At 42.5% G+C, this 16437-nt stretch overlaps 2 protein-coding genes across 2 annotated transcripts in view; one reads left to right on the top strand and one right to left on the bottom strand.

The window, feature by feature from the left end:
- Positions 1–8040, top strand: part of LOC128740985 (protein sickie-like) — a 348009-nt gene extending 339969 nt beyond the window's left edge. Inside the window, exon 21 of the mRNA XM_053836560.1 lies at positions 4481–8040. Within this exon, the coding sequence (XP_053692535.1) occupies positions 4481–5080 (600 nt within the window). The 3' untranslated portion in view covers positions 5081–8040. The remainder of the gene's footprint in view (positions 1–4480) is intronic.
- Positions 8041–9201: 1161 nt separating this feature from the next.
- LOC128740984 (uncharacterized) lies at positions 9202–15708 on the bottom strand. Its single transcript, XM_053836559.1, has one exon. It carries the CDS (start codon positions 15706–15708, stop codon positions 9202–9204), a length of 6507 nt encoding a protein of 2168 aa, XP_053692534.1.
- Positions 15709–16437: the final 729 nt, after the last annotated feature.

Below are 16437 nucleotides of genomic sequence, written 5' to 3'. Positions count from 1 at the left end.
CTGGGCGCACTCGTGTGGTCTAATTTTCTCACACGCGCGTTTTAGTTTTAATGAAAACGCCGGCATGAGTATCTCCTACGGACTCTCGCTCTTATTTTTTATGCACTGCGACAAGTTTTTGCGAGTGTGTATTTAGCTATCGGCCCCAGTTACCGCTCTCGCTCGTCATTGCGATCCAAGCAGCTGACACCGATCACTCGCGAGGGCTCGCAGTCTTATCCGCGTGTGTAAGTGAGGAAGTAAGGTAAACAAAAAAGAAACAAATGCAAAATAAGTATCTACATATCCTTGTATTCCGCTAGCCCGCACGGGCTGTTGGCTTTGTAAGCGGGCTGTGCAGAAAGACACTTCAAGGCTGTGCGCTCGCTAGTAGGTAGGTAGCAGGATGCATGCACGCAGCATCGGTGGTTGCTTATCGTACGCTTGCGTCAGTTGCGTAAGCGCTGGACCCTACTAGCACAACCCAGCTAGCATTTTCATATGTATAAAAAAGGTAAAAATCAGCATTACGTACAGATATACATGCTAAATAAATCGTATATCATGCGCAAAATTGGCATATCCGTGCTATTTTGGTGGCGATATACGTGATTACGAATAATTTTGAGCGTTACGACTATATAAGTATTTATATACGACAATATCCGATTAAGCGCGAGTCGCTCCGTGCTACTCTACGATTTTGTGCTGAAAACCGTATGTATGTCAGTCATTATCATTATATACGACAAAAAATCAACTTGATCCCACTTTATCCAGCTTTAGTTACGATCTCGAGTTTGTTAGGAGATATTTACGATAGTTTTCGTACATTGATATACGAGTTGGTGCTAGCTGGGAATTGTTATAAACTAGTTGTGGTAACCGATTAATGACTAATTTCAGTCATAAATAGGTTGCAGCAACCAGGAATGACAAATATGTGCTACTTAGGGATGCTGCTTATACTCGCTCGCATGAGACTGGGCGAGTATAAGCAGAGTATAAGCGAGACTGAGAATTTAAATTCGGTCTATAGCAATCGGACGTTCATATGTATGGCATAAAATAGAAAGATGGGGTGCGTATCCCAATCTTCCCTGCCTTTTACGTACTAGTGTCTACCATACCGCGTATTCGCAAATATAATACAAATAAAAAATAATTCAAAGATTTAAGGATCATTCACAAAATAAGCATTATTAAGATTTGTTTTACTTGTCAACTTTAGTTCGATTTTTAAAAAGATTTTGCAGTTATACGAAATGCGGTAATTTTAACGGTGTAAAATACTCGCACGCCGATGCACGCCGCCGCCGCCGCCGATAGTAACGAACGAATAAAAATGATTCCTGTGCCGCCACCGCCGATAATCTGACCGGCGCACACCTCTAGTCTCAGTACACCATAGAAAAAAATACTGCCTTCTAAAACCCCCACATGCCAAGTTTGGTTACATTTGCTTGATTACTTCTTGAGTTTTGAGAAGATTTGTGTTTCATTTGTAGAGGAGCCTCTTACGCCCTCCACAAAATTGCTCTTTTACCTCCTCCATAAAATTGCTGGTTATTTTACCTATCCAACGACATATAAATTGTTCAGTTTCGTTCGGTAGTTTAGTAGTTATTACCATTTGAAATCTTTCATTCAAACGTTACACTTCTATTTTCGTTTTCACAAAGTGATACCCAGTCCCAGTATAGTAAACAAAGACGTAGTCCTACGTCAAAAATATTTGTAATGGCCTTATAAAGATCGAGAAAAAGTTTTCTTGGAAAATAAAAGATAACAAACTTTTTAAACAGTGTTTTCGTTCAAAGTTGTTTAAGGGTGCATAGTACTTTTTCAATTTAAACAAATCGAAATTTTTTTTATTGATTATTTCGAAAGATTAACATTTTGACCATATGTGTTTCAAGTCATTTCGATGATTCCAGAAATTGACAAAGTTACAGCTATTTGTACCGCGCATGTCTGGAGCGATTACACAGCGAATAAAAACTTCAATGTCGTTTTTCTCGAAACCAGGCTTTGAAAGTCGGTACCATAAATATCTCAAGAACGGGTCAAGCAATTCTCATGATTCTTTTTTTGTTTCAAAGCCAACAAAATTATCTAGTGTTTGACCCATCCTTTTTTCGATATTACAATTTTTGTATTTTTTAGAAATGTTTAAAGTCAATTTTTTCGACTAAAAACCTTACTTTTGAATGTCCGCCATTTTGTTATGCGTTCGAATTTAAAAAAAGGATGGGTCAAACACGATGGGCGAATTTTTCAATTTAGATAAGCCCCCCAGCGCCAATCTATGGTACCGTAAATCATGTTTTTTTCGAATGATCATGTTCATGGAGCCGTAGGAGATAGGGGAAGAGGATCGCATATGCAAACAAAATTGTAAATATTAGTATAAAGTACAATGTTTAGAATGCAATAAACCGGAATCGATTCGCTTTTCGCGTTATCGAGAAAAAAATATTTGAAATAAGGCGAAAAATATGGTGTAAAAAGTACTATGCCCCCTTAATTGCATCAACATACGAAATCCAAGCAGAAAAGCAGTTCATTTCGACAAAACTAAATCGAGTAAAAAATGTGACGAAATCGAAAAAAAAACTTGAAATCGGAGGCAGACAAAATCGGGTTACCACTGTAGCTAGTTTCCCTTTTAATTTGAGTGCGCAGGAAAACTCGAAACGTTGTTGCTTTATTTATTAAAAACTACTAAAAAATGTTGTTTTATTCCACTCTATTCATAACCATTTCTAGTCAGAAATATGAAATTGAAATCAATATAATAAAAACAAAATACAAAAATGTTGTTGCTTACCAGAGATTAACCAATTTTTCGCATAAAATCTAGGCGCCTACTAAGGTCGCAATAGACAAAAAATGGCACACAGCGCCGGCCAACCTATAACGACTCTACCGAGCGCCGGCACCGGCAAAGCCATTCAGCGTCTTTCACCTACGCCGAATCGCACACCCGGCGTCGTCTGCTGACGCCGATTTATTACCGTTATGTAATAATCGGCCACTCAAAAGCATCGATTGCACCAACACTATAGAACGCAGCGAAAGAAATAATTTTCATAGAATTTGGCACATTCAACAGCAGCCATCACGGAAGTGAAATCCGATAATTTCAACATTACAGCAACCGAAATACCCGTAAAGCAAAAGCTCTGATTTTAGGATTGCCAGAAAAAAGAACCACTTAGCCACTAATTTTTTCACAATTTTCCCCCCGATTTTCACTTTCTTTGTAAAATTATTTTCCTAAACCTCCCACCCATTGCAAACCATATTTTCAATTAATTCCAATATGGCCAACTATTTCTCCTTTCCTTTTCTCCATCTTCAAATGAAAGCACTAGATACCTACACTTTGGAACCCCCCGTATAACACTCCAACATTTGGCAGCTTTCTGCTTTTTTACTTGTGGACAAAGGGAAAATTTCACTAACTAGAAATTTTCCAGTTTCCAAACTCCAACACTTTATCTTGCCACTAATTTGCACTATTTTCACACGCGGACGCGAACCGAAACGAATAATTTACCGGCGCGGCGGCGTCAGTCTTTTTCCAATGTACCGTTATGTACCGGGTTTCGAAAGAATGAATGAACGGAGAAAAGCTAAAGGGCGGCGGGTTACGGGTTTCATTCAAGCAAGCCAACTGACTGGACTGACTGATGCCAATTCCGCACAGCGAGTTTTATTCGTTATTCGGGTATTTTGCTTATAAGTATTTGTAGTAGATCATCATCGGATGATCCGGAGCTCTTCGATCTCGATCGTAGGTATATCCCAGAAAAAAATATTCGGACGCCGTCGGACAGATACGAAGGCGGTTCGCTTGTGTCGAACTATGTCTGACCGATAATTCTTACTAGAATTACAAGTTCGGAAGTTATTACAATGTGAATTTTGTTGCAGGTCGAGAGTTCGATTAAGAAGCCCGGCATAGTTTTCTCAAGTTTGGTTTAGGTAGGGTAAACGTACCCGTAATGGCGGGTATAAGTACTGGTTGTAAATGAATGTAATCGAAAATAACAAACAGAGGTTCACATTATGATACAGAAAGATGAATGTCTCATATTACAGCATGTATAATCATTATAGATTTGAAATGTTCAATGAAAAAAATACTCGACGGTGTAGTAAAATTAAACTGCTCCTAAAGGCCCCCATACACGTACGCACATGTTGGCCGAAAATGTTGGTGAATTCATGCTCGTCCAACACGCTCGCCGGTGTGTGAGTGCCACGAACCAAGCTGACAGAAGAAAATGTTCGGCTCGCCGCTCGACCGGAATGAACCTCCAACATTTTGTTCATTTCCAACCCAACATATGCGTACGTGTATGGGGGCCTTAAGACAAGAAAGCGCTCGATAACGGAACCATAACTTCCTCGTTTCACCGGAACTTTCCTTTAATGTTGTAATTGAACTATTGCACCTATTTCTAACATCATTCTTTCATTATTTCCCTTCCAGGTGCTCACGGCAAACCACATGGAACCGGTGAAGGGTTTCCTCGGTCGGTATCTGCGCCGGAAGCTGTTCACCATGGAGCTTCAATCGCAGCAATCCCAACCGCAGCTTGAGAAGGTTCTGAAATGGTTGCCAAGTGTTTGGCAGCACATCAACAGCTTCCTCGAGACGCACAACTCCAGTGACGTTACCATCGGGCCACGCCTGTTCCTGTCCTGTCCGATGAACCTCCAGGACTCGCAGGTATGGTTCACAGACGTCTGGAACTACCACCTGGCGCCCTATCTGATGGATGCCGTACGGGAGGGCGTCCAGCTGTACGGTCGCCGGGGCGGAACCTGGGTCGATCCGTGCACGTTCATCCGCGAAACGTACCCGTGGCCGATCGGACCGACGACGGTGCCCCAGTTGCGCCAGATCACTGCCGACGACGTTGGCCTGGAGGCGAGCGCTCCGGTCAACTCCGAAAACCAGGACCCACTGATGAACATGCTACTGCGGCTGCAGGAAGCGGCCAACTACAATGGCAACCAGGAGCCGGACTCCGACTGTGCCAGCTTGGATTCGAACATGACGCACGACAGTTCAGCCGGAGTGGACTAAGGGGAAGACAGCGTTTTATTAGCCAAAAAAAACAGAATCATACTAAAACTTAGAGCGCTTGCCAGAGACGTGGGGAAAGAAGGGAAATTTTTACACTTCAAGGGAGAGTCGGGCGATCGGTTGTAGACTTATACAATAATGAAAAAAAAAATGCTACAGCTATTTACAGACAGAATTTTTGGGAACACTTTTTTCGGCCATCGGCTGGCAGAAACGGAATTTTTGGTAGGAGGAAGGATGAACAGCAGTGAAGAGGATAATGTAGTTAACCACTTGAAATGTTCCATGTCAAAAAAATCAGCAGATTTTATTTTTTGGCAGTCGGTTCTTACATAAATTAAAGTCCTTGTTAAATTATTATCCTCTGCCGGTAGGTAGGGTAAAGCGCGCCTGTGGCGCGACGCGGCGGAAGCATAAAGGGAAAGATTACAAATTCATTTAATTAATGATGGACACAAAATTGCTACACCGAAATGCACAGGACACACAGGATTCGCATAATCAATTTCCCGCGCCGCCACAGTTCCACGCCTGGCCTGGCATGCCGGTCCGGTCATAGAGCGAAGCGATCCGTACCATATAGTCGAAGAGTGTAATTAAATTTAATTGTGCTTCAATATCTGTCAAGTGGTACCTATAGTGGTGCTTACGAGCCGTATGTTTACTCGACTGGCAAAGTTCGGGAAGTGTTGATTACCTTTGCCGATGGGTTTGTGGGAAACAAAGGAAAAAAATCGTATATATTAATATCGCTATCGGTTGGCTTAATTTTCTCACTTCAATGTTTTAATTTGTTCGATTTTTTTTCTCTCTCCCTCCGCTATCTATATAATGCTCTAATTAAATTGTTTATTGGAATTGAAGGTTTATTGTTTGCGGGGACGTTGTGATAATTAAATTTTCAAACTATCTATGGGAATGTTTTTGCCAGCAATTTAGGAGATCATTTTTAATCACATAGCAAAAACTGCTCGATGAAATGACATGGAAACAAACAAAGCCAAAGCTGAAACTATTTGATTTGTTAGCCTGGGCTACAACTGAACTGGCATTTTTCCAGCGCAGCGAGCATTATTTTACTCGCCTAATGCACATGTTTTCCTTCCACCCACAGTGTGTAGTAGACATTTAGGCGCAGTCGAATCTTTTACTCTCGGCTTTCGTGCTTGCGGATGCTCTATCCTACGTAGCATGCTGTGATTTTTAATTTTCGTTCCTTCCAAATGACGGATGGCGAGTTTGAAGTGTTTTACAAATTTGGAAAATTAGTGGTTTTTTACGAGCGAATTTTGATTAAAAGTGGAACAATTTGAATTATCGTAGAGAAGAATCTGAATTGTGTGTGTTTCTAATGTGAGTGTAAGCAAAGTATCTTTACTCTAATCATGTAGGAAAACCGGCACGAACTTTGGGATGAAGTTTGTCGTAAGTTGACTTCTTTTTATTTAATTTTACGATTGTTTATGTATTCACTTGACAGATATTTTTACTAAGAAGCAATTTCACTTTAATATGGTACACGAATTAATCTTAAAATGGTTTAAGTGGTTAACAAGCAATAGCTCAAATAAAATTATTTCATACTGCGACTGCTCATCTAGATTTTTTTCCGTTTTACTGGAAATATCCACAGCGTCAGAGACAAAAGAAACGAAACCGGAAACAATAATTAAAACGTGGAGTAAAGCTCCGCGCAGTAGTGCTTGTAGGTAAACGAAAAATCCCCCTTGTAAGTGAAACTAGCGCACGTGTTTGTAGAGAATCCTGCCCTTTTCCCCAAAGCAAAAACTTAACCTCGGTGTCAGAAGCTATTTTTGGACGCTAGAACCGAAAATCGAACTGAGAGCAAACTTTATACAACAACTGTACTAATTTTGTTAGCTATTAATTCGGTGTAAACACCTAAGAAATAAAAAAACACTTGTTAGGCTGTAAATATACAACAAAAAAACAAAAAAACAAAACAACAACAACAAACACATACACTAAAATCGAAGAGTAAAAAAAACAAACAAATATACTTACCACATAGCCGCATAGGAACTGTTTAGCTAGATAACTGAATTAATCAGACGGGAAAAAATCGCGATCACCTTTCACACGTTAGACAAATGATGTATCACTCGTACACGTATCTCACTGTATGTAATAAGTATGTAGATTTTATAACGCATTGTAGAGTTGCTTCAAAAGCTTTAACATATTTCGCGCTTATACACATCAAACGCCAATAACGGAATATTTTCCTCCTTCTCTTGTCATGGTCACTCATCCTTATTGATTACCTGCATAACTTATTCTCTCTCGTCTCTACACCAGAAAATACGGCGAAATCGCCCAAACCTTTTCCATCGCATTTATTCATATTTAACATATAATACGATTACATCTAGCTATGTGTTTGGAAATATACAAAACAAAAATGATAACAACTTTTTTGGAAAAGTTATTATCATCATCGGGATGAGGAGTAATCACAAAAGCATGCTTAAACAGTAATCAAACTTCCCAAAGAAAAACCAGAGCTAGGTTTCGATTTCGATTCCATTGCCTTACCGATACTACCTACTCAACATTGGAAAACCACAACAACAGCAGCAAAAATCAAGGCAAGAAATCAGCAAACAACATTTGCTCGCAATTGACTGCAGCAGTACGCAAAACCCCTGATTGCAAATGCGCTCTTTGCTGCTAACCTATGGCTTAACTATAAATAAAGCAGCCTCAGAACCAGACAAAATCAGTTGTAATAATCTAATCCGCTGTAAAACATGCCAATTCAAGTACTAAAAACGACTCACACGCACTTACAGGCGGAAGAAGAAAAATAAACTGAAAGTAATGCTATTATTATGATTATTACCTATTATTATTACTATAATTATACACGGAAGAAATGAGCAGCAGCCAAAAAAAGCAAAACAAAAAACAAACTAACAAACCCTTTAGTGAATGCTGACTTCAATGGGAAAAAGCAAACATAAACAGAAAAAAAAACAACAAAATAAAACGTGATTTAAATTATTTAACTCTGCCGGCGGGTGTTGGTTACTCATCCGAACGAAGTTATGGGACGTCCTCAGCTGACGACTCTGATGACCTACTTATGACTTACTTACTGATTGATGACTTACTTATATATACTTACTTACATTCTTAGGTGGCTTACCGTCCTAAGAAAAAGCCCGTTGAACAAAGTTTCTCCAAGTACCTCGATTGAGGGCTACCGCTCTCCAATTCCTCGAACACCGAGTACTCTCCGCCAGATCTCACTCCACCTGGTCTAACCATCTTGCTCGCTGCGCTCCTGGTCATCTTGTTCCTACCGGATTTGAGGCGAACACCATCTTTGCAGGATAGTTGTCCGGCATTCTTGCAACATGTCCTGCCCATCGTGTCCGTCCAGCTTTAGCCACCTTCTGCATACTTGGTTCGCCATAAAGCTGTGCGAGTTCATGGTTCATCCTCCGCTTCCATACTCCGTTCTCCTGTACGCCGCCGAAGATCGTTCTTAGCACTCGTCGTTCGAAAACTCCGAGCACTCACAGGTCCTCCTCGAGCATTGTTGGCGATAGACAACGAAAAGATCCACAATTCGTTAAAACTTTATTGGCAGAAAGATTTACAAAATCCTATAATAAGAACGTTTGTACTAGCTTGCTCAAGTGCAAGTGCATTTTTAGTGCATTCTACTTACTGTAGTACTCTTCACTATCGCGCAACAATGCAATTAGCTGATCTGCAGTAAATACCGGAACCTAGGATGAACGATTACTTTCAATGTTTATGTTAAGTAAATGTTTTAACATTAATTTTACCTCTTCTTTTACACCTTTCTAATTAAGTTAGGTTAATTCACCGTCGCGTGGAACTAGTCGTAAGTTCTATTTTAAGAATTTAGCTTTAATAATTTAGCATTTAAGTATTTTCATCTAACTCTTACCCAAATATATAGAATATAAACGCACTAGGCACTAATGTATAAGTATAAATGACCTAATTTAATATAAATTTTAGTTTTTAAAGCAAAATATATATATATTCTCGCACTATTGCGAACACGAGTTCTCGCTTACAATGTCTCAGAGGGTTCTATTGTCCAATCTCAAATGACAGCTTCGTCATTCAGGGAATGCTGCAGTCGACTCTAACAGGGACGGACTAAGCTCGCTGGTCGACGTTGCGCTACCAACACTCCCCCCCTCAATGCAGCGAAGACTCTCCGGAGCTCCATTTCCTGTTACGCCAACGTCGAGCACCGCGAGCTTGACAGCTGGTCGCTCGTATATTCCATGAGCAGTTTGTACCGTAGCCCACCTGACTTGCCCATCGGAAGCTACGTTCGTGGCGATTACTCGCCCCTTTGGCCAGTAATTACGAGGAAACCTGCTGTCGACGATGACTACTATGTCGTTGATTTCAATTGGTTTTACTGGGACGAACCATTTCGCCCTGCGGGTAAGGGTCGGAAGGTAGTCGCGTAGCCACTGTACCCAGAACCGGTTCGCTACAGCCTGTGATAGTCTCCAGTTTTGTTTCAACCGGGTAGGGCTGTTATCGATGCAGGTCCACGGAAGCATCCCATTTGAAGAACCGAAGATGAAGTGATTTGGGGTCAGTACAGGAGACTGATCGTCGTCTAACGGGATTTCAGTTAACGGTCTCGAGTTGATGATGAATTCTATCTCTATCAGGATGCTCCGTAGCGTTTCGTCTGACGGTAGACGACTTGGAAGCAGTTTCTGCAAGTTCTGCTTGACCGTACGAATCATTCTTTCCCATGCTCCGCCCATATGAGGAGACATGGGAGGCATGAAGTTCCACTTCGTTTGTGGTGAGGTAAATTCTGTGGCGATTTTATGATGATTCAACTCTTTCAGTGCGGCTTTCAGCTCTTTATTGGCTCCCACAAAATTTGTTCCTCTGTCGCTGTATATGGCAACTGGTGCCCCCCTTCTGTTCATTACGTTGCGTAAGGCCAATATACACGAGTCAGTGTTGAGTGAATTGGCGAGTTCTAAATGAATAGCACGTACAGTCAAACAAGTGGCTAAAACCCCCCAGCGTTTCTCCACTCGGCGGCCAACGGATACCGTCATTGGCCCGAAATAATCTACCCCCATGTGACTAAAGGGTCGGCTATAGGCTGAAAGGCGTGACAATGGTAGGTCGTTCATCAACGGTGCTTGCGGACGAGCCCGTTCATTCTTACAGGTCTGGCAGCTATTCCGAACCGATTTGTAGACAGCCTTTAGCCGGGAAATGTAGTAGCGTTGTTTCAACTCGTTTATGGTGGTCTCATGATTCTGGTGCAAAAATTTTTGATGGACGTCCAAAATGATTAACTTGGTGACTAAGTGTCCTCTAGGGAGAATAATAGGATTAGTAACGTTGCTGTCGATAAATTGGCAAGCGCTGGTTCGCCCGCGAATCCTTAGGACTCCCATTTCATCCACGAACGGGCAAAGCCGGAACAAAGGACTGCTTTTCGCAATTAGTTTTTTTGTAGGTGTTTGTTGCTTAACGGATAGGATTGCGATTTCCTCTTCGTAGGTGCTTCTTTGGGCTATCTGGTGTAGATAACATTCAGCTTTAGTTAGCTCGGCGCTGGTGAGCGGTCCGTTCGTATTAGGAACTATATTCCGCTGCATTTTCCGAATGGCTCTAAATACGTACGCTGTACTTTTAAGAAGGGATGACCATTTACTGAACCGATTCACTTCGATGATTGGCTCGGAAGACTTGATATGAAGTTGTAGGTGTGGACGGAGCTCTGTGTCAGTGACTTCAATAGACCGGGAGGGTGCTGGCCACTCTTCTTCACCCTTACGAAGAAATCCAGGCCCATGGAACCATCTACTGGAGCTGCTTAGGTCTGGTGTATTTTTCCATTTAGTCCCGTCGTCCGCCACGTTCAATTTTGTAGGGACCCAACGCCAATCCCGGATGTCGGTTGATTCTAAGATCTCACTGATCCGTACGCCCACGTATTGACTGTAGCGCCGATGATCGGAATGCAACCAACACATGACATCTCTGGAATCTGTCCAAAAATAACGTTTTTGGATCTTGATGGAGAGTGATCCCAGAACAGAATCTGATAACCTGACTCCGATAACGGCTGCTTGCAATTCGGAGCGAGGTATGGAAAGAAACTTCAATGGTGCGACCCGGGTTTTCGCACCAGCCAATGCTGTTTCAACTGTGTCTCCCTCTTGGAAACGAAGGTATATGGTGGCAGCGAAGCCGCATTCGCTTGCGTCCACGAACGTGTGCATTTGAACGACGGTTTCTTTTTTCGCAGATGTAATTGTCCGATAACAGCGTGGAATCTTAATATCCGCTACACGAGGAAGAACTCGAAGCCAGGTCGACCATTTTTCGAAATGGCAGTCGTGAATTGGGTCGTCCCAACCGATAGATGCTCTCCAGATTTCTTGCAACAGGTTTCGAAGAAACATCAGAAAATGACTGATCAATCCCAGTGGGTCGAAGACCATCATTAAAGTTCTCAACACTTCACGCTTAGTTGGTCTTTTACGCCCGGACAGCAGGCCAACATCGAGGCGGGAAGATAGTTTGTATGTGAAACAGTCCGCTGTTGTATCCCACCACATCCCCAAAACTTTTTCAGTGGCGTTAGCTTCTCCGATGCTCAGGTTTACTTCCTTGGTTTCATATCCGTTTAATGCCGTAACTACGGCTGGTGAGTTAGAAACCCAGTTACGCATTTCAAATCCTCCGGCTTCGTGGATCATCTTCACGTCCGTTGCCAACTGTACTGCTTGTTCCTCTGTTTCGGCGCTAATCAGCATATCGTCTACATAGTGCTGATGAACGATAGCGTGCACAGCTTCCGGTAGTTCCTGCTCAAATCGTCTCGCATTAGTGTTTTTGACATACTGGGCTATGCTCGGAGAACAGCACGTTCCGAAAGGTGTGACTTGCATAACGTATGTATTTGGGGTTGTATCGGAAGCGTTCGTCTTCCAAAAGAAGCGTAGCAAATGCTGATCCTCTGGTCTCATCAAAACTTGAAGAAACATTTCACGGAGATCACCAGAAACGGCCACTCGGAATTCGCGAAACCGTACCAGAATTGACAGGAGAGACGTTAATTGATCTGGTCCTTTAAGCAGAACGGAATTTAAGGAGATCCCGTAACAAGTCGCGGCCGCATCCCAGACAATCCTTAACTTTCCAGGTTTGTTAGGATTCATAACTGGGAATACTGGAAGGTACCAAACTCTGTTATTGGTAGAGTCTATTTCCTCTGCTGTGAGCTTTCTAATATAGCCTTTGGCTAAGCAATCATTTATCTTCGCATGTAGCGCCTGGGAAAGACCTTCATCCTTCTGCATTCGTCGATCGAGACATTCCCATCGTCGTAGTGCCATCGATCTGCTATTTGGAAGCCTTACGTTATCGTAACGCATTAGCAGTCCGGATTCATACCGCCCGTTTACGCGCCTAGTTAATGTTTGCAGCAACTCGATCGCTCTTTGCTCGTCTTTGGAAAGCAATAGGTTATTCGGTTTACTAATTCCCAAGCTTTCCAGCGCAAAATATTGTTTCATGGCCTCGTGCAGCTGATCGTCTGATTTGGATTCACATTGACAGCGATGGACACTGTGGTGGTTGATATGGCCCATTGTCTCATCACCAGTATTCGCCATTATAGAACAGCGCCCATAAGCCATCCATCCGAGACGAGTCTTGATTCCTATAGGTTCGTTTGGATAACCCTCACGGCATTTCATTACATTTCCTAAACTGGCATGGTCCAAACCGATGAGAAGTTGCGGGCTAACGTCTTCATATGATTCTATCGGTAGACCTTTGAGATGGTGGTATTTCTCCTGCATTTCCGGCATTAGTAGTGTTTGCGGTCGCAATTGTAGATTGCCAACTGTGTGTACTTCACGGAGGGCGTACTTCTTGGAGGGACTTGAGACATTTGAAATCATGAGGTTGACCTTTTGAGATAAATCTTCGGTTCTGTTCGAACCTCCGGTCCAACGTAGGCAAAGCGATTTCGTCGGGCCTTGTAATCCTAATTCATCGGCCAACCTCTGCTCCATCAACGTAAGTTCCGAACCATCGTCTACAAAGGCGTATGTCCGCACGATCTTCGAAGGACCATAGAGGAGGACTGGCACTATTCTGAAGAGAATCTCAGATTGCCCTTGATGAACGTTACAGCTAGTGTTTGTAGCTCGGCTTCCGTGTGCTTGCGGTGAATTCGTCCCTAGGGCAGGAGATGAAATTGAAGACTGTCTGCTTTCATCATGTAGAAGCGGATGGTGCAAATAGGCGCATCCATTAATTCCACACACCTTTCTCTGCTTGCATGGACCATTATGCCTTCGAAGGCACCTTCTACAAATTTTATATTCTCGTACTATCGCCCATCTGGAGTTGTAGCTGAGTTCGCTGAACCGTTTACACTGCACTAAAGTTGAGCAGCTTCCCTTACAACTAATGCATTCTTTGTTGGCCTCCTTGGAAACAGGAGTATTGTCGCTTACTGATGATGATGATGACCGGCGGCAATCTTCTGAGTGAAAATACAATAAACCGTCTTTTTTGGGGGTTCTGAAGCGAGAATCACTATCTATTGAAGTGGAAACGGCACTGGCATCTTCAGCAACCAATCGCAGCCACAAGCTGAAATCTAATAGATTTGGAACAGGGTTGTTCCGAGAATTTTTTGCCCAGTCCAATTTTAACGTGGGCGGCAATCTTTCCACTAACTCGTACCTCAAAGATGCATTATACATAAATTCGTTAATCTCGCAGGCTTCAACCGTTGCAACGAGATTTTCTACGCTAAGTGCAAAATTTATTACAGTGTCCAGCTTGTCAATGCTAGGAGCCGGCAATGAGCGGATTTTCTTGATTATTGCTTGAATAATCGTTTCAGGCCTTCCATATAGCATCTTGAGAGTTGCTATTACCCCATTCACATTTGAAGGGTGGAGCAAACGGCATTTGACTGCTTCTAATGCTCTTCCTTTAAGGCATTTCCGCAGCCTGAGCATATTTTCCTCATTTGAAAATCCGCATAACTGGGTGGACGAGTTGAACATCGAAAACAGAAGCGGCCAATCTTCTGGGTTTCCGCTGAACTCTGGCAAATCTTTCGAGACGGCCTGTCTAGCAGCCAGCTGGCTGCGGTTCAATGTGTAAACGGTATTTTCACCCTTGGCCATAGTAGATGTAATCCCCTGTTGTAGTTGACAAAGCGGAGTCGATCTTTGTCCCGGGATAAATCCCAAAGAGTTTCTCGTCTCTCTATGATTTGAAACACATTCCACGTGGTTAGGGGCAACAGCGGGTACGTGCCTTTCAGTCGATTGCCTCAGCCGACCGGCTGTTGTTTGTTCATCCTTGGCCATAGTAGATGGTATCCCCAGTCGTGGTTGACAAAGCGGAGTCGATCTTTGTCCCGGGATAAAACCCAAAGAGTTTCTCGTCTCTCTATGATTTGAAATACATTCTACGTGGTTAGGGGCAACTGCGGGTCTGTTCCTTTCAGTCGGTTGCCTCAGCCGACCGGCTGTTGTTTGTTGTTGCGGACCTACGCTTATTCCGCAAGCAACTGCTCCAGCTTCATCTACTGGCAAGAGATCATTCGGATCATCTTCTGGATTCTCCTCAGCGAGACCGGAATCTTCACCACATTTTTCGGTATCTGCTATCCACTGTTCAACTTTCGACGCATTATCCAACACAGAAGCCGAAATGCTAGTTCGAGACGAACTTTCACTCTCCAGTTCCTCCAGTAAGCTGTATTTCTGGTCCAGATACTGAAGCTGCAATTTTTTCTCCTCCTCAAGCTTCTGTAATTGTAGTTCGATTTTTCTTCTCTCACTACGCCGACTTGATTTTCCAGCTGATTTAGCCGAGGATATAATATTAGGAAGATTCGATTTTTCAGTCGGTTTATCCGAAATCGTGACAATGGGAGCAGAATTAGGATGTGGTTGACTCTTGCTGATTGCTTTGGGAGGTATTTTATTCACTGGAGCTACCGTTAGAGATTTCAATTTGAGTACACTGGTGCATTGGGGGCATAACCAACTTATATCTTCCACTGAAGAACTCACATCAACACATGCGAAATGATACCACGTATCGCACTCGTCGCACTGCACCATAGAATCGTTGTCGGCTTCATCACAGTAGCCGCAACAGCTAACTCGTTTATCGCGAACGCGACGCGGAGGGTTTCGCCTAACAAAATCATTATGCATAATCTTGACAGGGGCCGACTTAGCTTTATTTTTCTTGGGAACCCTAGACTGTGCCTTGGCAAACTTGAGAACGGCTCTATTTGTGGTACTCGCGGATTCAGCAATGTTTACCTGATGGTCGTGGATTGGAACAACGTTGACCATCGACTGACACCCACCTTGTGGTTGGACTACCTTACACGGTACTGCTGATCCCACCTGAATTCCAGTATCAGGCTGGGTGGCATGCTCCAACTGTCTTATCGTCTCCGGATGGACAGCTGCATCCGGATGGTTCATGCTATTCGGAACTACTCCACAAACATTCTCAGGTGTACATTTTCCAACACCGATTTGCTCACCGCCACCGTTGCTCGATTTTCGGCTAGCCATTCCTTTATCTAATTACAGATTTTGTAATTTTGTTGGCGATAGACAACGAAAAGATCCACAATTCGTTAAAACTTTATTGGCAGAAAGATTTACAAAATCCTATAATAAGAACGTTTGTACTAGCTTGCTCAAGTGCAAGTGCATTTTTAGTGCATTCTACTTACTGTAGTACTCTTCACTATCGCGCAACAATGCAATTAGCTGATCTGCAGTAAATACCGGAACCTAGGATGAACGATTACTTTCAATGTTTATGTTAAGTAAATGTTTTAACATTAATTTTACCTCTTCTTTTACACCTTTCTAATTAAGTTAGGTTAATTCACCGTCGCGTGGAACTAGTCGTAAGTTCTATTTTAAGAATTTAGCTTTAATAATTTAGCATTTAAGTATTTTCATCTAACTCTTACCCAAATATATAGAATATAAACGCACTAGGCACTAATGTATAAGTATAAATGACCTAATTTAATATAAATTTTAGTTTTTAAAGCAAAATATATATATATTCTCGCACTATTGCGAACACGAGTTCTCGCTTACAATGTCTCAGAGGGTTCTATTGTCCAATCTCAAATGACAGCTTCGTCATTCAGGGAATGCTGCAGTCGACTCTAACAGGGACGGACTAAGCTCGCTGGTCGACGTTGCGCTACCAACAAGCATTGTATCATCCATCGCAGATTTAATCAGTTTGATGAGCGTCCTGGGGAAGCTGTTCTCGTCCAT

This window comes from Sabethes cyaneus, chromosome 3 (assembly GCF_943734655.1).
Source record: "Sabethes cyaneus chromosome 3, idSabCyanKW18_F2, whole genome shotgun sequence".
NCBI classification, from domain to species: domain Eukaryota; kingdom Metazoa; phylum Arthropoda; class Insecta; order Diptera; family Culicidae; genus Sabethes; species Sabethes cyaneus.
This window is presented reverse-complemented; position numbering and strand designations above follow the sequence as displayed.

What these genes read in the sequence shown, in the direction of transcription:
- LOC128740984 (XM_053836559.1), bottom strand. Translation starts at nt 15,708, where the DNA reads ATGGCTAGCCGAAAATCGAGCAACGGTGGCGGTGAGCAAATCGGTGTT.